A 23,000-nucleotide genomic window follows, 5' to 3' on the forward strand; every position below is an offset into this window, starting at 1 on the left:
AGGAAGGTTAGAAAGCAAGCTCTCTCCAGTTTATAAATTAATTAATTTTCTGATCAGGTGAAGTGTCACGTACAGTTGACTTCTCCTATGGAGTTCACTCTTTCCTTTCTGAATGAGGATGAAGAGCTTATCTTGGTGATTCAGATACACTGTTCAGCTTCCCTCCAGTTTATTGAGCAGTGTGTGTGGTTCCTTCTGCCCCAAGGAAAAGAAGGACCATTGTTGACTATGGATTCTTTATGCCATCTACACAGTTGTCTCCAAAAGTTTTAAGTCAAAAGAATTTTCTTATCTTGTAGATTTGGCCTGGTGGGAAGATAGGACCCACACAAAGGAGAAAATATCCTAGTGCCGCAGAGAAGTCCAGGGGCTTCCTCCGAGAAGATGACACTTTATTATGCTTCTCTCTTTCAGGATTGCATAAGCTTGGGTTCAGGAGAGCCAAACAGGAGCTCCTACCACTCCTTTGTCCTCTACCACAGTAATAGTCCTCGATGGGGAGAGATTATCAAATTGCCCATCCCCATCGACCGGTTCCGAGGCTCCCACCTGCGCTTCGAGTTCAGACATTGTTCCAGTGAGTGAGAATTCTCTCCACATTCCTTGGAGGATATGAACATCCTATTGTCTCAGAAGTCTTTCCTCAGAAAGAGAACTCAGAGGGTTCTTGTTATTGGGGCAAGAAAAATGAGGGGTTCTGAATCAGTGGGTACTCAAGGATGGGATGTCATTAGAGGCTGTTCTTTAGACAGTGACTCAAACCATGAGGTCTGGTGCTGGCCCTTCCTAGGGTCTGACCCAGACACCAGATAATTACCAGTGTCATTCCCCTTTGGGTGTTTCCTTTCTGCATATTAAACTGCTTCTTAAAGAGCCTCTGGTTTATCAAGACCAGCAGTCTAGTTTCTATTTGAGTCTAGGTAGCCCGTGTACCTTGGGATATAAATGGAAACATGGTCCAGTACATTTCTCATCATTCCTGCAGTCAGGTAACTACCTAATTAATGAAAGCAAGGGACAAAGAAGTAAAGAATGTAGGTGATAAGCACAAGGGGAATTTCTGTTAAAAAGCAAAGTGAGGGGCAAAAACAACTAACACTTAGCTCTGGTTGCAGCAAAGGACAAAGGGGAAAAGAAACTCTTTGGCTTTGCATTCTCACCCCTGATGCGGGATGATGGCACCACTCTCTCAGATGACATCCATGAGCTCTACGTGTACAAGGTATGGAGCCTGTCTGTCTCTCACCTAAACCTTCACACCCCTGAGACCGCTCTCACACATGGTTCTCAGTTAGGTGGTTTTCAGTGGGCAGGCCGAAGGATCCAGGGTAGTGCACTGGTGGCTGACAGCAGGATAGCTGTAGGTAGGCTTTTGTCTTCTACCTCTAGGAGCCTTCCTCTCACAAGTGATGCCAGCAGGCCCTTTGCTTCCCAACTCCCACGTCACAAGTAATGGAGGTCTATTACCAACTCCTCTGTGCTGTTGTGGCTTGGCTAGTACGTTCAGACACCTGCCATTTGAGATCATGGTTCTGTCAGCTGTCACAGTGCCGCTGCCCCCCAGAGTTGTCTGCACACCAGGTGGAGGCCACCTGCCCCAACATGTTCTCTTTAAAAGGCATGTGAGCCATGCTGGGGAGTTTCCAGTCAGAAAGCAGTCTTCTAAGAGAACCCGAGGTCCAAGATCCAGCCTCAGGAAGATGAGAGCAAACATCAACATCAAAAAATCTCCTACAGCCTGCTTTTTACACATGGCGTGGTTCGGGATACATTCTGTATTCTCTACCTTTGCCTACAGTGCGATGAGAATAGCACATTTAACAACCATGCTCTGTACCTGGGCTTGCCCTGCTGCAAAGAGGACTACAATGGCTGCCCCAACATCCCCTCCAGCCTCATCTTCCAGCGCAGCACCAAAGAGTCTTTCTTCATCTCCACACAGCTCTCCTCCACCAAACTCACCCAGAATGGTAGGCAAGAGGGTCTCCAGGGGGCTGCCCTCCCTGTCCTCAGTGGCTGGTTTCACGTTGCTGATGCATGCTAAGGGAGACAGGAATTAGTTGCTTTTTCATGCCACAATGAGGGCATTCTTTTCACCTGAAATTGGAGGAACCACTTGGCAATAGCAGCCTGTAAGGTTTGCCATGGTTTCAGCAGCTCCAGAGTACGCCTCCGGTTTTCACAGATGTGTCTTTGGTCTTGTGGCCACTAAAAAGGCTGTTGTAATGTTTGTGGCTATTTCTCCTCCTCCAGTTTCCACTGGGCAGGGAGGGTCTGGGCTTTGCTTGTCCTTGGCATAGCCAGTGTTCACCATCTTTTGCACTTGCTTTTCTAGTGGACCTCCTGGCTCTCCTGAAATGGAAGGCTTTTCCAGACCGGATCATGGACATCCTAGGGCGGCTGCGGCATGTCAGTGGGGAAGAAATTGTTAAGGTATGGCTTCCGGAAATTCATACATGCTGCCTGACCAAGAATCTGGGCAGAAGTCCTTACATCTCCTTGATTTCTACTGGTATCCCACTAAGACCATGTCTTGAAATACAACTAGATGAGTAGAAATAAAGTTGTTCTTCTTTTCTTTTTTTTTTTTTTTTTTTGTTAGCGTCTCTTTTTTTTTTTTTTTCCTTAGAATTTTATTTATTTGACAGAGAGAGACACACAGTGAGAGAGGGAACACAAGCAGTGGGAGTAGGAGAGGAAGAAGCAGGCTTCCCACTGAGCAGGGAGCCCCATGTGGGGCCCGATCTCAAGGCCCCAGGATCATGACCTAAGCTGAAGGCAGACACTTAACTACTGAGCCACCCAGGCACCCCTGTTAGCTTCTCCTTTTAAAGGAGGTATCACATCTGGCTTCTTACCTTTTAGAAACTATATTTAAGTCATAAACCCTATTTTCTGATTGTTTTTCTTCCTAGGAAAAACAACAATAATGAGAGGGCAGTGGTCAAGGCATCTGTCTCAGAAACACACCCAGTGCTTTGTGCTGCCTCCTCTCCCTTCCTTAGGTCTCTTTCTCATTTTCCTTATTTGTAACCCTTTAACCACAAATCTAGCCTGAGGCTTTTCTGGCTCTACTGGCTTGATTATCTAGAAGAATTCTAAATACTCTCCATTAACTTAGAGCTGCTGCTTTTGCCCCATCTCTCACTTAGAGTCCGTACTAAGGACCCTTCCCCACTCTCTGTCTGAACTGCTTTCTCTAGGTACCTTTGTGACATTTCCCATCTAATGGACTGAGCAGACTGATAACAACACTACCAGTCTCCCGTTGTCTTCCACAGGGCTTCTCTGCATTGTGTGGAGTGTTTGCCCACCTGGTTTTAGCTCAGGAAAACCCGCAGGTACTCCCTGATGGTGTAAACCCCCCAGGTGGATTCTGCACAGTGGACTGAACTCTGCTGAGGACAGTGGACTTGCCTTTGATGATCAGCAGGAGCAGTGGACTGTAGGATAGAAACTAAATTTCAAGAAGGCAGTTGTCCTTCAGTGAGCTTTCTTAGTTCTGTCATCATAAAACCAAATCAATGAGCAAGATAACCCTGTAGATACTTTCATTTTTCAGCACCATTGACTCAATAACATACACGGTGTCTTCCAACAAGAAACAGTTTTGAAGTCTGTATACCTCTATGTATTTTCATGAAGTCAGTCTGAATTTTGTTTTCATCAATTAATCTTTTTAAAAAGAACTCTTAAGCTAATACTAGTTTTGTTTTGCTTTGCTTTTTTTTTAATTTAATTTTAGTTTTTCAGTGTTCCAAGCACACCCAGTGCTCCATGCTTTGCTTTGTTTTGTTTAGGTAGGAGGCAGGGAGAAAGAGAATCTTCTCCATGTCCAGCACAGCCTGACATGGGCTCAATCTCAGGACCCTGAGATCGAGACCCTCAGACCATGACCCTGAAATTAGGACCTGAGCTGAAATTAAGAGTTGGGCACTGAACCAACTGAGCCACCCAGGCACCCCTGCTAATACTAGTTTTTGAAACTGAAGATCAGTTTATTCTCAGGGCATTTTTTTTTCTTCTAAACATATTTTAAAATATCAATTAGTAAACAAACATATTTTTAAAATCTGTAATCTTTTTCACTGAGTTGTATTCCAGATAAGAAAATATCCTATCAACACATCTGGTTTTGGTATCAATAATTGATCTCAAGCCACCAGAGGAGAGTGTGAAAAGAATCTGCTAGAATTAAAAATTTTTTTTTACTTTTTATTAGAATATTTCAAACATACACAAAAGTAAAATAGTGGAAAGAACCCTATGAGTACCTATCACCTAGCACCAATAATCTTCAGCCTTTGACCAATACTGCCCATCAACACTCCCATCCATGCCTGCAACTTCGGACATTGCTAGGAAATAAATTGTAAACTTTGTATCATTCAGTTGCCTTTGATCAACAGAATGTTAGATTTGATTTTTCTTTTTTTTTTTTTAAGATGTTATTTATTTATTTGACAGAGAGAGATCACAAGTAGATGGAGAGGCAGGCAGAGAGAGAGAGAGGGAAGCAGGCTTCCTGCCGAGCAGACAGCCCGATGTGGGACTCAATCCCAGGACCCCGAGATCACGACCTGAGCCTAAGGCAGCGGCTTAACCCACTGAGCCACCCAGGCGCCCCCGTTAGATTTGATTTTTAAAGACTGCTGGTATCCATGAGTATTTATCATCTTCTCCCTTAGATTTTGCATCTTAGAAACAAAAAAACAAAAACAAAATGGTACTTCCAGATCTTTTACCCTCCCTGATAGCCGTCAGCAGCAGCTTTCTCTCTTCTCCCAGGATACTGATTTCTAGACCAAAACATGGTTTCTGTAGCTAGAGCCTAGACTGCCATATCCTCATTCAAGTGTCCTTTATAGTTAAGCCACAGTAGAGAATAAGGGGACTACAGCACTTTTGGGGGTTCTGGGAAAGTGAATTCTTTTTCTCAAAATAAATTTGGCATCAGAACCACTTAGAGTTTCATTACTTCAAAGTTGCAATTCAACATGGGTGTCCTGTGTCTTTTAGGTCACTGTTCTTTCCTTAGAAGTTTAGCACTCACCCAAGAGAAAAAAGCCTTTCCAAATCTCTCTCAGGACCCTTTGGGCTGTACACAAACACCCTGAGTCCACCTAGTTATCCCTTAGTTGGGTGGAGGTGGAATATTCGATTATTTTTAAGTAAGGTTTGAGATCTTAGATTTTTGAGATTGTTTATTGGAGATTAAAGTCACTGGTGTATGGAAGTTTGACCATGTGTACAAGGTCCTAAGACATGAGCCCTCTGATTTTTATGTTACAGTTTCTGCAAGACATCTTAGATACACTCTTTGTGATTTTGGATGATAACACAGAGAAGTATGGCCTGTTGGTGTTTCAGTCTTTGGTAAGTCTCACCCTTCCTGACTTCCTTTTTTGTTAGTTATTTCTGTCACATGTTTTCCAAAATCCAAGGGAAGCAGTTTATTAGGATGAGTCAATACAAGGTACAGATGTTTCCAGTAGAAAAGAGGCTGAGGAGTGACCCAAGGAAGTCCAGCCAACCAACTTATCAGAGAGATTCCAACATCAAATTTGAATAATTCAGCCTGGTCAGGTCCAGGCCTCAACTTTGTAGTTCTGGTACTCAGTCTCATCACTGTAGTCGAGTTGCCTAGCCCCTGAAATAGAGACCTACACACCACCAATATGCTCAGAGATGAATATAGGAAACAAGGTGGCCTGTACTTTCACCTGCACAGTAGGATATAACCACCAGGAAGAGCAGAGAGTCCTCACCCATGCTGGTCTGAGCATCACACTCTGTCCCTGTGTGCAGTTGTTTGGGAACCAGAATCTCCAATGGCTGCTTAGTGAGAATGGACAGTGGCTTGAACCATTCAGTGCATTTAGCTTAATAGATCCTGTCCCATAGGAGTGCCGTACTTTCAAGGGGAACTTCATACTGTAAGTCTACCTAACAGATGAGGAGCAGAGGCAGGAGTTAAAATGACACGTGCATAGTTTGCCCCTTTGGCTTTTCTTCTTCCTTGCTCTCCTAGCCAGCCAGCCCCATTTCTGAAGGGCACAGCCTTTCATAGGCTGAGCTGGCTCAGAGAATAATCTTTTTTTTTCTTCCATTTTCCAAGTTTTCTAAGACACCTTTGTATTTATGCCACCATGCATGGGTATTGTTTCGCTTTCTCCTAATCTGTATTACCCCACCTATCATTACTGTGAAAACTCAGATTAACATTGGCACAGACAGATGAGCCCCAAGTCTGAATTCAGAGGCTGGGGCCTATAGGAATAGAGCAGACAGGACAGAAATAGACCCAGAATAGAAATCTTCCATTCTCTGCCCATGGGGAACACTAGAGAAAACACTGACAGTCTGTCATTCCTTAAAGAAGCAAGAATTCTGTTTTCTGCTGGAGGTAAATCCAGGGCCTCCAGTGAACCCTGATACCCTCCATCTTCTCCAGGTATTCATCATCAACCTGCTCAGAGACATCAAGTATTTCCACTTCCGGCCTGTAATGGACACATACATCCAGAAACACTTTGCTGGAGCCCTGGCATACAAGTAAGTTGATCTGGCACCATTATTAGGACTTGGTTTGAATAGAAAGACAAACTTAAAAAAATCTCAATGACAACCACCATTCAGTCAGCTGACTTTTTTTTTTACTTAATTTTTTTTTTCTAATTGTGGTAAAATACATAGAGTATAAAATACCTATTTTTAAGTGTAGGGCTCAGTGGCATTGAGTATATTCACATTGTTGTACAGCCATCGCCACCATTCATCTCCAGAACTTTTTCAGCTTGTAAAACTGAAATTCTGTATCCAGTAAATATTAACTCCCATCACCCCTCCCCCTCCCGCTGCCCCTAGGCAACCACCGTTATACTTTCTGTCTCTGAATGTGTGTGTTCTACGTACCTTATGTCAATTGAATCATGTAATACTTGTCTATTTGTGTCTGGTTTAGTTCACTTACCATAATGTCTTCAGGGTTCATCCACATTGTAGTATGTGTCAGAATTTCCTTCCTTTTAAAGGCTGAATAATGTTCCATTATACATATATACCATGTTTTGTTTAGTGGTCGATGAATATGTGGGTTGCTCTCGCCTTTTAGTCATTGTGAATAATGCTGCTATGAACATGGGGCTACAAATATCTCTTTAAGACCCCGCTTTCTATTCTTTTTTTTTTTAAGATTTTATTTATTTATTTGACACTCAGAGATCACAAGTAGGCAGAGAGGCAGGCAGAGAGAGAGGAGGAAGCAGGCTCCCCGCCGAGCAGAGAGCACGATGCGGGGCTCGATCCCAGGACCCTGGGATCATGACCTGAGCCGAAGGCAGAGGCTTTAACCCACTGAGCCACTCAGGTGCCCCTTTCTATTCTTTTTGACATATACCCAGAAGTGGGATTACTGGTTCATAAGGTAGTTCTATTTTTAATTTTTTAAGGAACCACCATACTGTTTTCCACAGCAGCTGCACCATTTTACATTCCCACCAACAGTGTTCAAGGGCTCCAGTTTCTCCATTCCTCAAGCCAAGACTTGTTATTTTCTGTTGTGTTTTTCTGGGAGGAGTGGGGGTTTTATAGTAATCATCCTTAATTGGCATAAAGTGGTATCTCATTGTGGTTTTGATTTGCATTTCCCTAATTATTAATGATGCTGAGCATCTCTTCATGTATTTATTGACCATTTGTATATCTTCTTTGGAGAAAAATGTATTCAGGCCCTTTGCCCATTTTTTAAACAGGTTGTTTCATTTTTTATTGTTGAGCTGTAGGAATTCTTCATATAATCTAGATATTAACACCTTGTCAGATACACAATTTACAAATATTTTCTCCCATCGTCTTTCTTTCTGTTGATTGTGTCTTTTGATGTACAGTAGTTTTCAGTTTTGATGTAGTCCAGCATATCTATTTTTTCTTTTGTTTCCTGTGCTTTTGGTGACATGACATATCCAAGAAATCATTGCTAAATCCAGTGTCATAGAACTTTTCCCCTGTTTTTGTCTACAAGTTTAATTTATAGTTTTAGCTCTTACACTTAGGTCTTTGATGCATTTTGAGTTAATTTTTGTTTATTGTGTAATGTAAGAATCCAACTTCATTTTTTGCACATAGATATCTAGTTTTCCTAATATAATTATTGAAAAGACTATCCTATCCCCATTGAATGGTCTTGGCACCCTTGTTGAAAATCATTTGACCATCTCTGTGAGGATTTATTTCTGGGCTCTGTCATTCTATTGATGTGTATGTCTGTCTTTATGCCAATACCATGCTATTTTGGTTATTGTAGTTTTGTAGTAAGTTCTGAAATCAGGAAGTGTGAGTCCTCTAACTTTTTTCTTTTTTGAGATTGCTTTGGCTATTTGGGGACCCTTGAGATTCCATATGAACTTCAGAATGAATTTTTCTATTTCTGCAAAAAATGTTGTTGGGATTTTGATAAGAGATTGCATTGAATCTGTAGATCACTTTGGGTAGTGTTGGCATCTTAATAGTTTTAGTCTTTCAATCAATGAACATGAGTGTCTTTCCATTTATTAATATCTTCTTTAATTTCTCTCAGCAACATTTTATAGTTTTCAAAGTACAAGTCTATAAGTCTTTCACCTCTTTGGTTAAGTTAGTCCTAAATATTTTATTCTTTTTTGATGCTACTACAAATGGATTTTTTTCCTTAATTTCCTTTTTGAAGTACTCATTATAAGTGTATGGAAATGCAAATGACTTTTGTGTCTTAATTTTATATCCTGCAATTTTGCTGGATAAATTTTGCATTTATTGGTTCTAAAAGGTTTTTTTGTGGAATCTTCAATTTTTTCTACATGTAAGACCATGTCAGCTACAAACAAAGATAATTTTGTTTCTTCCTTTCCAGTTTGAATACCTTTTACCGCTTTTTCTTGCCTAACTGTTCTTCCAGTACTATGTTGACTAGAAGTGGCAAAAGCAAGCCTTATTCCTAATATTTCATGGTTGAATGGGGTCTTAGCTGTGGTTTTGAGCTCTCATTTTAAACCATAGTTTACTACACAGGTGTCATACTTTTCCTTGTAAGAAATACCGGCAAAGCTACTGAAAGTTAGGCTTGCTTCTTCCATGAGAAACATGTGAATAGATAAATACAGCACCCACAAATAAATATCAAAGAAATAAAAAGTTGATAAAAGATATAAATAGTTAACATGGAAAACCAAGGTTATCTGAAACTGTTAAAGCAATTTTAAAAAGTCATCACTTTCTTCTGTAGAATTAGCATAGTTTTTGGAAATATAAGTAAAACCCAAGGGTGATGAGGCTGTGGAGTCCCTGGAACTCTGGCGCTTTGATGTAACTCCGCAGAGCAGGCACCATGCTGTGGTTTAGGCATGTCATCATCTCATTAGTAGTCACAATAACTTCGAAGTGTACTGTTGTTTTCTCTGCATCTTAAATGAAGAAAATGGCACAAAGGCATCAAATTACTTGCCCAAGGACGCAGAGCTAGAAATTTATAGGCCCCAGATATAAACTCTGCTGTCTGACCGAGGCCTTGGCTTGACTTCTGTGCCCTGTTGCCACATGAGGAACAGGCCTTCTGATCTATCATCTCCCTTCACTCAGGTTTCTTGGTCCTAAGGAAATAAAATATATGAGATAAAGGTGAAGCAAGGAGGGGCACACCGGACTATATACCTTTATCTCTGTCTACTATTTACTAGTCATTGTGGTCTATTCTGGAGACGCAGCAAGTTTAGACAAAACAAATATTCATGCAAAGTCCAGGACTTTGGGGAAACTTTCTTATAATCAAAGAAGAAATGTGTGTCAGGGAGAGTGAGAAAGAATGATTATAATTGCTCATTAAAATGCAGCAACTCTGTGGATGAGGTATGTTGTCTGAGTGAGGTATGTTGTCTGATCTCAGATGAACTGGAGATCCCACAGCTGTAATGGACCCATCACTCTGTTCTGACTCATCAGCAGCATATTATTCCTGTGTGGCTAATTCTGGGCTGCAGAAATTTCAAGCGGCATTGCTTTTGAATTAAAGTGGAGTTTCTGGAACTGTTCTCTTTCCCAGGGAGCTCATCCGCTGTTTGAAGTGGTACATGGACTGCTCAGCAGAACTGATTCGACAGGACCACATTCAGGAAGCCATGCGGGTAATGTACTGAGCTCACTGTACACAAAGGGCCCACCCTGCAGCTGTTTGTCAGTAATGGCAATGGTTTATAGCATGCAGGACAAGTGTAGACATCCTAGGACATTGGCCTGCTTTTAGGAACACCTGGGACCACGTGAGTCCCCGTTCCTCACCTTGATTTTGCCCCAGAAGATCTTTATGCCTAATAATGTTATCTTAAGGCCAGAAGGATGGATGATGAGCATGGAGCTCCTGGCCGTCCTTCCTGTCTGGTTGTTGCCAGCACCATCCATCTCTGCTTCCAGTAGCCAAAGCATCATATCTCCTTCTAAACTAGTGTTGGTGGCAGCAGTGATTAGAATTAAATAAGTCAAGCAGAGAGAGTCAATTATCATATGGTTTCACTTATTTGCAGAGCATAACAAATAACATGGAGGACATGGGGAGATGGAGAGGAGAAGGGAGTTGAGGGAAATTGGAAGGGGAGGTGAACCATGAGAGACTATGGACTCTGAAAAACAATCTGAGGGTTTTGAAGGGGCGGGGGGGTGGGAGGTTGGGGGAGCCAGGTGGTGGGTATTAAGGTGGGTATTAAGGAGGTGGGTATTGCATGGAGCACTGGGTGTGGTGCAAAAACAATGAATACTGTTATGCTGAAAAGAATTTAAGAAATAAATAATAAAAAAAAGAATTAAGATCTTCCAACACTTTCCCTTGTTCAGTGGTTACTACACATTGTGTTTTTTTAGAACTGTTTTAAGTGGAAAGAGCTGAGTGTAAATGCACTGTATATGGATATATGGAGAAGAAGATAATCTTAAAACCTTGACCTTTGGAGGAACCCAGGGTCCTTCATGGCAGCACCCCTGCATGGACAGGTTCCACGATAAGGCAGCCTTTTGCATTTCTAGGCAGCTCCAGTTTTCAGGGAACCATCCTCATTGTGAGTTAACTTCACTTTTGGTAACTTCTTTTCATGGTACTGCTTCTACTATAGAGAATCATCTATGAGAATGTTGATCCCTCTTTTGCTCGACAGTTCTCCAGATAGCTATTTAAAGAAAGCTGCCATATCCTCTGGGAACTCACAAGTCCAAGCTTTCTCCCTTTCCACCCCTACATTTTCGTGTTCTTGAGTTACTTTTTTTTTTTTAATTGTTTTTAAGCATTCTTTCCCACCTTTTCCAGTTAGCAATAAAAGAAGAATGGCAACAAAGTTGTTCTGCTTTTTCTCTGTCCCGTTTTAATTTCACATCATCTGCTGCAAGAACTACTGGGCCTATGCTTTTGCTGTTCTTGTCCACAGGGTAACAGGTGAGACAGGTGTTTCGCCAAGTGTCATCAGACTGAAGGCAAAACCAAATCTGAAGGCAAAACACAAATAAGATTGTGTTCCCCTGCTTCTTCTATGTACATTCTGTAAAAATCAAAGCCCACAATTGTTATTTCTGTGCTCCTTCATATAATGCATATCGACAAAGCAGTCAGCATCTATTGTGGGTGCTAGGATACAAAGACGAGTCGAGTAAGACAGGCCTCTCCTCTTGAAGAAAACTTCCCCAATGAAGCACACAGGAGCACAAGTGTAGAGCAGGATTCTGAGTGTGATGTGAGGGCAGGGCCCAGGTTCTGTTCGTCTCTTAACCCAGTACCTGTTAGGTGTCTCATATGATATTTGAGAGGATAAAAGTTGAGTTAAATTCAAAGGATTCTCTTTGAGTCTCAAAATTAATTGCTCAGGATACTAGAGAAGCCATCACAGAAGAAGTTGTTTTCTCCTAAGAATCATTCATTCAGTCAGTCACTTGATGTTGCTTCATAGCTGCCATGGGTCAAACACTGTAGGAGCCACTGGGGACTCAGCAGGGGCCCAGGCAGAAAAGGCTAGGCCTTTATAGCACTTCCATACAAGTTCTTTGGAAAGACAGGCAAACATATAACATGAATAAATATACAAAGTCAGTGAAAAAAAAAACTTTGATGAATACTATGAAGGGAATCAACAGGATCATGGGATAGACTGGCTGGAGAGGAAGTTTTACTTCAGATCAAGATTTTAGAGAAAACCTCTCTGATGAGGTGACCTCTGGGCTGAAATTAATGTTCAGAGCTGAGGGATAAGTACTCCAGACAGAGGAAACAGCATGTTTAAAAGCCTCATGGCAGGGGGAGGTGTGCCAGGGTGGCTCAGTCAGTTAAACTTCCAACTCTTGATTTCAGCTCAGGTCATGACCTCAGGGTTGTGAGATGGAGTCCCACATCAGGCTCTGCAATGGGCATGGAACCTGCTTAAGATTCTCTGTCCATCCGCCCTTCCCCTCCCTCCCTCTCTCTCCCTCTCTTAAAAAAAAAAAAAGAAAAAAAAAAGTTCTAGGAAGCTTGAGTTTTCAAGCAAACAAAATAGTGGCTGATTTGACCAAAGCAGGGGATTTCAACTGTTGAATTGGATGGGAGGTGACAGAAAGGAAGAACTGAGGCTCTGAAGCTATGGCTAGATCAGCTGGGTTGGTTACTTTGGGAGATGTACTTCGGGAAGATCAGGTTTGGGTGGAGAGAAGCAAGAGGTCCCTTTGAGGGAGCACTTTTCTGAGGCACTTTTATACTTACTCTCATCATTTCAGGCTTATTTGATTGACATCTCATAATAATGCGTTCAGTACTAAGGTTTTGTCAGGTCATTTCCCCATCTTCATCAAATTTTAGTTGATAAGTCCTCTTGACTAAACCAGTAAGTCACTATCCAATCCTCTTTTCATCCTTCACAGGATACACATGGTCCTGGCCTGGCAGCTCTCATTCTGGTGTGATAAGGTGTGGATCAGGAAACCCCCCTTCTTCTTTATTACTCTTGATTCGATACATCTTGCCACCTATATCCCATCTCTTCCTTTCACTTTCAAAGTCATGGCCTTTCGAAGAAAGTTTGACCACTAAGGAAGATGAAAATAAAGAGTCCTTTGTTTTCTTACTTGGTTATTTTATTTGTTCCCTTGTGAATGGCCTGTAGAAAGTATCTTTGGTGGGTTTGAGGATGGTATTTGGCAAGGTATCCTAAAAAGATAGCACACTTTTTGCTACCTCAGGTCCCCCCAAGGAACCATGAAGAGGAAAGAGCAGGCACGATGGATCTTCTTAGTGATAGAAAGGTTGTAATAACTTGTAGGATCTCTTTTCCTTTCAAGTTTATGAACTTAAGTAGAACTGGACAGAGCAGATGCTTCACCCACAGTTATGTTTTCCATTGTCTCTGCACAGTGTTGAGAGGACCTTTGAATTTTGAACAAATTTCATAGGCTCCACCACTCATGACCAGGAAGTGCAAGCAATTTTGCTGTCTGCTTCTGCCTTTCACTATGAAAGTAGTAGATGTTTCAAGCAATTCAGTACATCTCTTCTGTTAGCTGTATCAAACTGAAAAAAGAAAAAACTGGTCATGAGGAAAACATTTTCCTTTTTAAAATTAGAGTACGTAGCACAGATTTTGCCAGTTCTTTTCAGACCAGGCATTAAAAGGCTCCTAGAACAGAGGCTGTAACATTTATGCTGATGATGGCACACACTGTGATTTTTTTCTACTGGTGCAAACCTTGAAAGATGTATTTTTCTGACCTAGCCATTCTACAGTGCCAGCTGAATTCTATATGGGCCACAAAACAAACCTTCTGATACATGCATATGTCATGAAAGGTAGCTTGAGAATTATTTCCTATTATATATTTCAAGTAGCTGAACTCCATTAGTTTCATCCTTAGATAATTTTCTTCCCAGTGTCTCTGCCTTTCCAGTGTCTGGGAAATCTGTGGCATTTCTTTGATTGGAAAGCATAGGCTTGGATTTTCAGTCTGTTCTTTTAAAAGATAATTACTGTGCTCATAAGCATGGGCCAAGCGGCAGGAACTCCTCAGAATTAGATTCTGCTCCTAAAACGTGTTATGGGAGCTTGATCTCCTACATTCATCAAATATTATGTATGGAAGGTGCCATGTATTGGAAGAGGATGAAGAGTGAATGTGTCAGGTCCCCTCGGGCTGTGCTGCCTAAGGCAAGTTTTCTCCAGACTTGACCCCAGCAAGAAGGCTGGCACCACGTCAGGGCCTAGCTGTATCTCAAAGGTACAGAAGATTCCTTAAGGACTTTTCCTTCATGAAACAAATGTGAGAGAAGCTACATCATTGCTTTTGAAAGCTCTTATTTCCAGACCTGTAAAAACAAATGCAAAGATATTAAATTTTCTTTTGATCCTGTATATTCTTGAATTCAGCTGCTCCCATAACAGTCTATGGTTCCTCATTTCCAGAATCACAAAAACAGTGGTGAATTAATTAGGTGACTGTCTCAGTAAGAAGACAGCTCCTGCTCAGTGACCGTTTGGACTTTTGAGAAAAACTTAAAAAAAAAAAGTGCTTGTCTCCACAGTTGAAATTTGCCCATCACCTGATTTTGGTAGAATTTACGGTTACATAGCCCTTTATTCCCTGCTGTGTGAGTTGTTGACCATCTTCAGCACCTCTCTATCCCTTTTGCTCCCACACCTCCAGGCCTTGGAGTACCTTTTCAAGTTTATTGTGCAATCCAGGATCCTGTATTCCCGAGCCACCTGTGGGATGGAAGAGGAACAGTTCCGGTCCAGCATCCAAGAACTTTTCCAGTCCATCCGGTTTGTGCTCAGTCTGGACAGCAGAAACTCAGAAACACTCCTTTTCACTCAGGTCTGTGAGCTGCAGGGAAGATTTGCTGCTGGATCCTTGTCTGCCTTAGCAGGTGGTTTCTTTGTCCTCTGGCTTCTGGAGTTGAAGAAGCCCTGCCAAACTCCTGTGTGCTGGGTGAGGGGTGATTTGCCAGGAAATAACTAATAGAACACAATGCTACTTTTACTTCAAAGCCAGCTATGCCCCAACTGCCAAATATAAAACAGCCCAGTGGCTTTATGGTGAAGAAGCACAACTTTATTCTCAGAAGCCCTCTTTAGGCCAAATTTATTTAACTAAACCATACTATTTGTCATTTATGAGCATCTTATTTAAAGGGGATATTCAGAATGTATAGAGAATTTTGTTTCCTAGTTACTGTGTTAATTTTTTAAAAACTTAAAAAAATAAGCCTTAGATTAATACTTATCCATTCCAGAAGTTAAGAATAAAATGGGCAGAAACAACTAGAAAACTTTGGTTAATAATTAAGATCAGGTTCTGTTAGAAATATCAATGTGGGAAGAAAATTTGTTTCTTTATACTAAAAATGTCCAGTCAGTTAATCTGTTGCCTTTTCCAGAGAGCCTCACCCTAGAAAGGATCAAGGATATTGTTTATTACCACAGTCACAAGGGGGTTATTCTCTCTTATACATAAATGTCAGAATTTTATCTAATAGATGTATTTCTTTGATTTTTTTAAGCCAGTTATTACTCAAAAGATCACTCTCCCATCCATTCATTCAGTTGCTGCCAGGACTGTCATGAGTACAAATGTGTGTTTAAATATCTCCTTTAAGATTAGAATATTCCATTTTTTTCTTTTCCACATGACCCTATGATGCCCTTGATGCCAACTGGCTTTAAGCCCCTTGGTCCAGAGAACAGGTGAACAACTGTGAGCTAGACTTTATAAAAGAGGGAATTCCTCAAGGTTTCCAAGTGTCTCTGTAAAAAAAGGGTCATTCCATGGTCTCCCTTCTGAAGTACCCCACACAACTCATCTTCCTCCTCCCATCTCTCCTCCTGCCCATCTGTTCCTGCCAACAAAGGCCCAGGACACCTACTCTTCCCCTCAGTATACAGAGATGAGGGGGCTCAGAGGTAGCTAGCAGAACAAGGCAGATATGCTTTCTGAGAACTTGGTAATGCCTTGTACTCAGTGGCATGTACCTGTCACATCAGGAGAGCTCAGATCTAGTCAGGAGCAGACCTGCTTCTTTGGCGTCAGGCTCATGTTTCATGATTTTCAGATCTCTTAGCAAGTCCATGGTTCAGTCAGATTTTATGTCTTTGCTTCTGACCACTAGGAGACGTTCAGGTGCAGTTGTCCTTCTGTCCTGGTGCATAAGTGTAGGAAATCTCAACATTTACGAGAATATTTACTGTTTGTTGTGTATTATGAAAGACCTGCTTTTTCCCCTTTGTCTTTTATATCTAACTGCTTATGATAATATGTTCTTGTGCTGTTCTAATTTCTGCACACAAAGAAATCTCTTTGATATCCCAGGGAGTTATAAATCTGTAGACAGAATTCATCTAAGTTCTGTCCTTGGGCCCGGCCTGAACACAGACTGCAGTATGATAACAGATCTTCCCCATGGCATAAATTTTTACTCGCTCTAGGCCAGTGTCTACTGCCTGATGAAGCAGTCGAGGAAAATAGTCCATACTCCCCACACCCCCATTTCACTACATGCCACATGGGAGGAATGCACTCTCACCTTCTTGTCTCACAGTGACACTCCATTCCCCTGTGTGAATTCTGGGTTAATTGTGTAAGAGGACTGAGAGGGAGAAAAGCCGCCTTCGTGTTGCTACCAGGTAGACCTGAGAAAAGGAGGACCAGTATTTCTCGAAGACCAATGATGTGCTGGCCACTCTGCTGGAAATAAACTTCATGCATCTAATTTTTTTCATGCCAATACCAGGAGACAAGTGATAACATCATCCTCATTTTATTGACGAGAAAACAGAGTATTAGACAGTAACTCACTGAAGGTTATATGACAGACAAGTAGTAAAGCTGAGAGGTATACTCATGTCTATCTAATTCTACAGCCCATTCTCTTTCTCCTATACTACCCCATCTCTGAAAGGCTCTGGAACTATTATAAGATTGTCCTGAAGAAACCACTTCATGGGTCTACCAGAGCTGAGATCCATGAAGAGAAGTCTCCAAACACACACTTCCACCAGTTGCTGAATTCTCTGCCAATGTAACCATCGGTTCTCGAGAGCCCCTAGCTGACTAAACCCACACCTTCTCCATCCTTGTGGATTTACACTTGACACTGCCAAGCATCACAGAAGGACACGATTTACAAAGTCTTCAGATTTCATGGTTTCAAATAAATGTCTCTATCTTGGGAAAATGGTCCTGTTCTCAGAGCTTGATTGCTGGCTACAGAGCTGTGAGCGAAGTTCAGCTCATGTTGCTTGATGGTGCTCAGCTCTCTCTGCTATATTTGATTTGAGCAGTCCCTGGCTTGAATTTGAGACCAAAATTAGAATGTTGAGAGTTTGATCATAGAGACAGACAAAAAATCTAAATCAATTTTATGAGCAAAACAGCTACGGCTATTAAGCCATATTGAGCTGATTTCTTTTTTTTTTTTTTTATTCCCTTCTCTTGCCAGCAAATATATTGGCAAGTTATGAAAGCTTCAAGTGGCCTGGGCCCCAGGAAATATTCTTGTTTTAGTCTCCTTTTTGCTACTCTGTTCCATGCCCCAGGAGTGCAACAATGATGCATAGAATCAAAGGCCCAGGAGGAACCCCTGTGAGGCCGGGGTGCTGCAGTGACTTTTCAGCCTCTTGACTCCTCATGATTGTCTGAGCATGTGAGATAGACACCTAACTCCACCCTAACCACAGGCTCACTTGCTTCTGCAGGCTGCACTCCTTAATTCCTTCCCAACTATCTTTGACGAGCTGCTGCAAATGTTCACCGTGCAGGAGGTGGCAGAGTTTGTAAGAGGGACTCTGGGGAGCATGCCCAGTACAGTGCACATTGGGCAGTCAATGGATGTGGTGAAGCTCCAGTCAATCGCCAGGACTGTGGATAGCCGCCTGTTTTCTTTCTCAGGTAAATCAAGTTGGGATGAAAGTCAGACTCACCTTTCTTCTTTTCCAGGGTAATTATCAAGTGGTAATCAAAGGATCCATTTTATCAGTGCTCATGTAAGAAGCCTGTGACCCTAAAAATGCAGAGGGTTTGGGAAACTATGTTAGATAATGCAGCCAAGATGGAGGCCTACTGCCTCACTCATGATTCATCCCTAGGAACCCACAGCCTGGGCCATGCCCATGCGGTGGCCTGCAGAGCAACTTGCAGGCCCACAAGTCTAACCAGCGGCCAAGAGCAGGGCCTGCCACACTCCCAGCAGGATGGTAAAGCAGAGGGAAAGGAGAGGGAACACGAGAGAAGGGTGTAGCCCAAGACGATAAGTGTAAGTCAAGGAAATAAGAGAGACCCTGAAAGGGGGCCCTGAGGACCCACTGTGTTTACTTTGTTCCTTGTCGCACCAGTCAGATAGACTCCTTGCCTATCTTTGAAAGAGCCTCTAAGCATCAGTTAAGAGATGGACCATGAGCCCTCCACTCCCCAAGAGGTCAGGACAGCCTAGCAAATAATGAACAGCCCAAACTACCTTTCTGGAAGAACTCTGTATTCATACCTGAAACCATATTCAGCATGATCAGCCTGGCAGGGGTGCCAAATACTCAACGGCCAGATGTTAAGATCAGTATGAGCCTTATCCTTTAAATGGAATGTCATAATCATAGAATAAATTTCTAGGTCGCAGAAATAAATCTGAAATGCTAACAAAACAATTATTAGAATTTTTATAATTAGAATTTTGGGTAGTAAAATTTTTTGTTTGACATTTAAAGTATAAGAACATTTCACTCAGCAAGAGATTATGCTGAGTGAAATAAGTCAAGCAGAGAGAGTCAATTATCATATGGTTTCACTTATTTGTGGAGCATAACAAATAGCATGAAGGACAAGGGGAGATGGAGAGGAGAAGGGGGTTGAAGGAAATTGGAAGGGGAGGTGAACCATGAGAGACTATGGACTCTGAAAAACAATCTGAGGGTTTTGAAGGGGCAGGGGGTGGGAGGTTGGGGGAACCAGGTGGTGGGTATTGGAGAGGGCACGGATTGCATGGAGTACTGGGTGTGGTGCAAAAACAATGAATGCTGTTACGCTGAAAAGAAATAAAAAGTTAAAAAAATTTTAAAAAAATAAAGTATAAGAACAATGATCTCTCAACCAAGTGCTACACACAATTGCAATGCTGAATAAATGTCCCCTTTAACTTAACTCTACCAGTGTAGGTTATGATTCATGGCAAAGCCGCCACGAAGAAAGTCAGCTTTTCTCTACCAGTAAGTCTTTACAGTAAACACTTCTCTCTTCACCGGTTCCTGGGCTGGAGAATTTTATCCCAGGTTTGGATGCATTGGCGCTGAGGCCACTGCGTATGTGCAGGCTTTGTGCACTGCTTAAAGAAGATGCTTTCAAATATATGGGAAAGGGGACAACAGACTTCCCTCACTGACACCCTTTATTTCCTATGTTTTTGTATGTACCTGCTGCTTCCCATAATCACTTAAGAAAAACTGGTTTTTTAAATCTTTTTTTTAAAGATTTTATTTATTTATTTGACAGAGAGAGATCACAAGTAGGGAGAGGCAGGCAGAGAGAGCAGGGGAAGCAGGATCCCCACCAAGCAGAGAGCCCGATGGGGAACTCGATCCCAGGACCCTGAGATCATGACCTGAGCTGAAGGCAGAGGCTTGACCCACTGAGCCACCCAGGCGCCCCAGAAAAACTGTTCTTAAACTTTTTGTGGCAGTGGAGCTATGTAGCTGGATTTTGAGAAGACAAGCCTCCACCCAATTTTCATTTGTATTTCCGCTTCATTGAATGCTTGAGTTGCAGCAGTTCCCTTGAAGCGAGATTTTTTACCAATAGTGTCTTTTAAGCAACACTTACATTCTCAGAGCGCATCAGTCTTGTCTCTTCTTTATCAGGTTCCAGTAACAAACTACTATTTTCTCTGCAGTAGTTATTTTATATATTTACATTATAAATCCTGCTCTGTTGGTATTTTGGTCTGCCAATTGTATTATGAACTTCTCTTTTGTCCAAGCATAGAACAGCTGTCATTCCATTTTCTTTGAATATATTCTAGGTATTTGACAAGACAGCCCCCAAATCTCTTATAAGTCATGTAATTTGTCTTTGGCTGAAAAAAAAATTTTTTCTTTCTGAATTTCATCTGGAACACTTGACTGTGGTCAAATAAATCCAAAGTGCCTTGGCTTGTTTGTGCTACTGGTAATCTGACTACATCATGCTAGCCAGATAGGAGGGTACCTGCAGAGTCACACAGTCACTGACCACATAGGAGCACAGAGCACCAAAAACATGTTCACACCTGTTCACTTTGTCTTCTCACCACACCTGTGAAGGAAATGCAGAAAAGACCATTAGCACCTCATGGTACAGATGGGGAAAAGCAAGCCCATAGGAGGAATCAACCTACCTATGGGCCCTTCGGGTGAGTTAATTAAGGAATTTGAACCTGGATTCAGCCTTCCTGACCGAGTTCTAAACAAAGTCATCTCCTGATAAAAATGTTGTTCAGGTAACATTGAGGAGAAAAGTTAGGATTGGCAAGAAGGATTAGCTAATTATCAAAGGTTTGTGACAAGACAAAGTCCTGCTGTGTTGCCTTCACTGCTGTGGACAGGCCAAGCCTGTCCCCTAAGCCTGAGGGGAAAAGGAGGTAGGCCTGATGGCTGCCACAAGTAAACGCTCGTGCCAGGCCCCTGGCCAGAGCATCATAAAGAGTGGCCATTTATAATCCACATCAAGTCTACAGGTTCAGTCAGAGTAGTTCATAGAACTAGGTGTGTCATTTAAATGGGATTTTCACTGGAAGCTATGCTTTTAATTTAGAAGCTAGTCATTAAAGACATTTCATTTGGAAGTAATCTCCTAAAGTTCATCCTGCATAAAATGCCATAGATACTAGGCTTAAAATAAGAAAGAAGGAAAGAGAGATGGAAGGATAATGCTGTGGGATGTCTTATAATGTCTAGGAAGTGGGTTTTTAGGCCCCCATAAGGGAAGGAAGTGACCTCCAGCTAGGCACCAGGTTTGGCACCGGGTTCAGCCCCTCTTGCTTTGAGACCAGGGAAGTCCCACAGTGCCACTGGCTTCCTGAAGTAGCTCGTACTCCTCTGAAGGGCTTCTTCACCTTTGTGTTTTCTCCCTCAGAGTCCCGCCGCATCCTGCTTCCTGTGGTTCTCCATCATATTCACCTTCACCTGAGGCAGCAGAAAGAGCTGCTCATCTGCTCAGGGATTCTTGGCAGCATCTTCTCCATCGTCAAGACCAGCTCTCTGGTAGTGGCCCCACGCCCGCTTCAACCTGCCTCAGCTCTGCCCGTCTTGTATTGCTTTAGCCAGAGGCAGGCCAACAAAGATCACTTTGTACATTTCTCAGTCACAGAAGCTTTCATCAGTGACAGGAAGGTGCCCAAGTGAATGGAGGCCTGTGTATACCCAGCAGGCTTCTCCACACAACACAGTTTTGCTATTTTAAAAAGTTGTGCTCCCATAAGTCCATCTAGAATTGTAGTTATCTCTAACACCAGAAAGCCCAATCCTGTGCCATGTTCTATTTCTATCAAAAGGTATTAATCCTGTGTTCTTGGGAGTGTTCTGAGGATACTCAGGCACGAGCACAGGGAGGCAGGCCCAGGCTGAGAGGCAGCTTGCTCATTCAGACTTTTCTGTCAACTTCCTGGCAGCTTGATTCCACCCATATGGCATTCCTATACCATGCCAGATGAGGTCAGGATGTACGAGAGATAATTGTTGCCCACAAGAGCTCTGAGCCTCATGGGATGGGAGAATTATACTTTAAAGATGAGGTTTCAACTAGTAATGCTTTTGCCTACTTTCTTTCCTCTTTACTTTTTCTTTTAAAAAGGGATCTGTTGGTGGTGAGGGGCGGGGAGTGGGGAGGAAGGAAAGACATGTAACTGGCATGAATAAGGGTAGGAATTTATTTTAATTATATTTATTTTATATAATAGAAGAAATGCATATTAGAGAAAATATATAAACTATAAGAAAGTGTAAAGAAAGAGATCAAGAACAAGAATGAGTTTTTTATTACAATATCTTATTAAACTGAGATCAAATTTCTGGAGAATAAAATTTCAGCCACATTTAAAATGAAGGCCAGTAGCCAGGTGATAAGAATGAGTGAGGTTAGGCTATCCATATAGAGCAGGAGAGGTCCAGGAAAAAAAAAAAAAATGTGGTTGGTTTGAGCAGGATGTAGGGACCCAATAGGGTGCTCTGGTGTCCAGACTTAAAGTACCATCTGGCAACAGGGGCCTCAGTTGTCAGAGTGCTTGTGGCGGTTGTAGTGGTCCTGTTGTTTGCTCTTGGCTCCAGGCAAGTCTTGGCAGCTCTCCTTCCCACCAGGCCTCAGAGAGGCAACACTAGACACATAAGGTCTATTAGGAACCCAAGGTCAGACTTGAGGTGGAAGGCTTATTGCTAAAGGAAGGAGAGAAATTGAAGAGGGAAATGAAGGGAAGGAGAAGAATGGAAGAGGAATGGAAACAGGTAAAAACCTGAAGGTCCGGTTGTTTTTTGGAGCTAGAGAGTTGGGCGCAATTAGTTGCTTACAACTAGTCAGAGAGACATCCTAGGTAAGAGTGTTACAATCACTTCAGCAGATGAAAAGGAGGACTTTGGCCCCAGGAGCTGCTCAGATTTTTCATGTGGAATGGGGCGCAGTATGATGACCTTGAATGTATGGGTTGGGGGTGGAACTTAAGCTCCATGAGAGTAGAGTAGAGTAGAGATACTATCTTTCTTGTTCACCTCTGTATACTCAGGTTCACAAACAGCGACTGGCACATGGCAAATGCTTAATGAATAATGAATTGGTGGATGGATGGACAGATGGACATTTATACCAATAATAATATAAAGAGGCTAGAGAAGGGGTAATGGGACTCTCTGTGAGATAAATCAGGCTACAAGATTTGAGATTCAGGGTGAGAGGTCTGTAAAAGGATAGCACAGACTTCCTAGATTCACAGTGTGGTGGCTGAAAACAGAGCTGAGTGAGGA

At 42.2% G+C, this 23,000-nt stretch overlaps 1 protein-coding gene across 1 annotated transcript in view; it reads left to right on the forward strand.

The window, feature by feature from the left end:
* Nucleotides 1–23,000, forward strand: part of LOC111144134 (dedicator of cytokinesis 3) — a 588,346-nt gene that overhangs the window by 500,504 nt on the left and 64,842 nt on the right. Inside the window, exons 16-25 of the mRNA XM_022498293.1 lie at nt 415–577; nt 1,116–1,222; nt 1,799–1,970; nt 2,336–2,433; nt 5,293–5,376; nt 6,455–6,555; nt 10,076–10,157; nt 14,677–14,847; nt 17,724–17,916; nt 21,124–21,251. Coding sequence (XP_022354001.1) covers nt 415–577; nt 1,116–1,222; nt 1,799–1,970; nt 2,336–2,433; nt 5,293–5,376; nt 6,455–6,555; nt 10,076–10,157; nt 14,677–14,847; nt 17,724–17,916; nt 21,124–21,251 — 1,299 coding nt within the window. The remainder of the gene's footprint in view (nt 1–414; nt 578–1,115; nt 1,223–1,798; nt 1,971–2,335; nt 2,434–5,292; nt 5,377–6,454; nt 6,556–10,075; nt 10,158–14,676; nt 14,848–17,723; nt 17,917–21,123; nt 21,252–23,000) is intronic.

This window comes from Enhydra lutris, unplaced genomic scaffold, assembly GCF_002288905.1.
Source record: "Enhydra lutris kenyoni isolate GAN:26980312 unplaced genomic scaffold, ASM228890v2 scaffoldscaffold10, whole genome shotgun sequence".
NCBI lineage: Eukaryota > Metazoa > Chordata > Mammalia > Carnivora > Mustelidae > Enhydra > Enhydra lutris.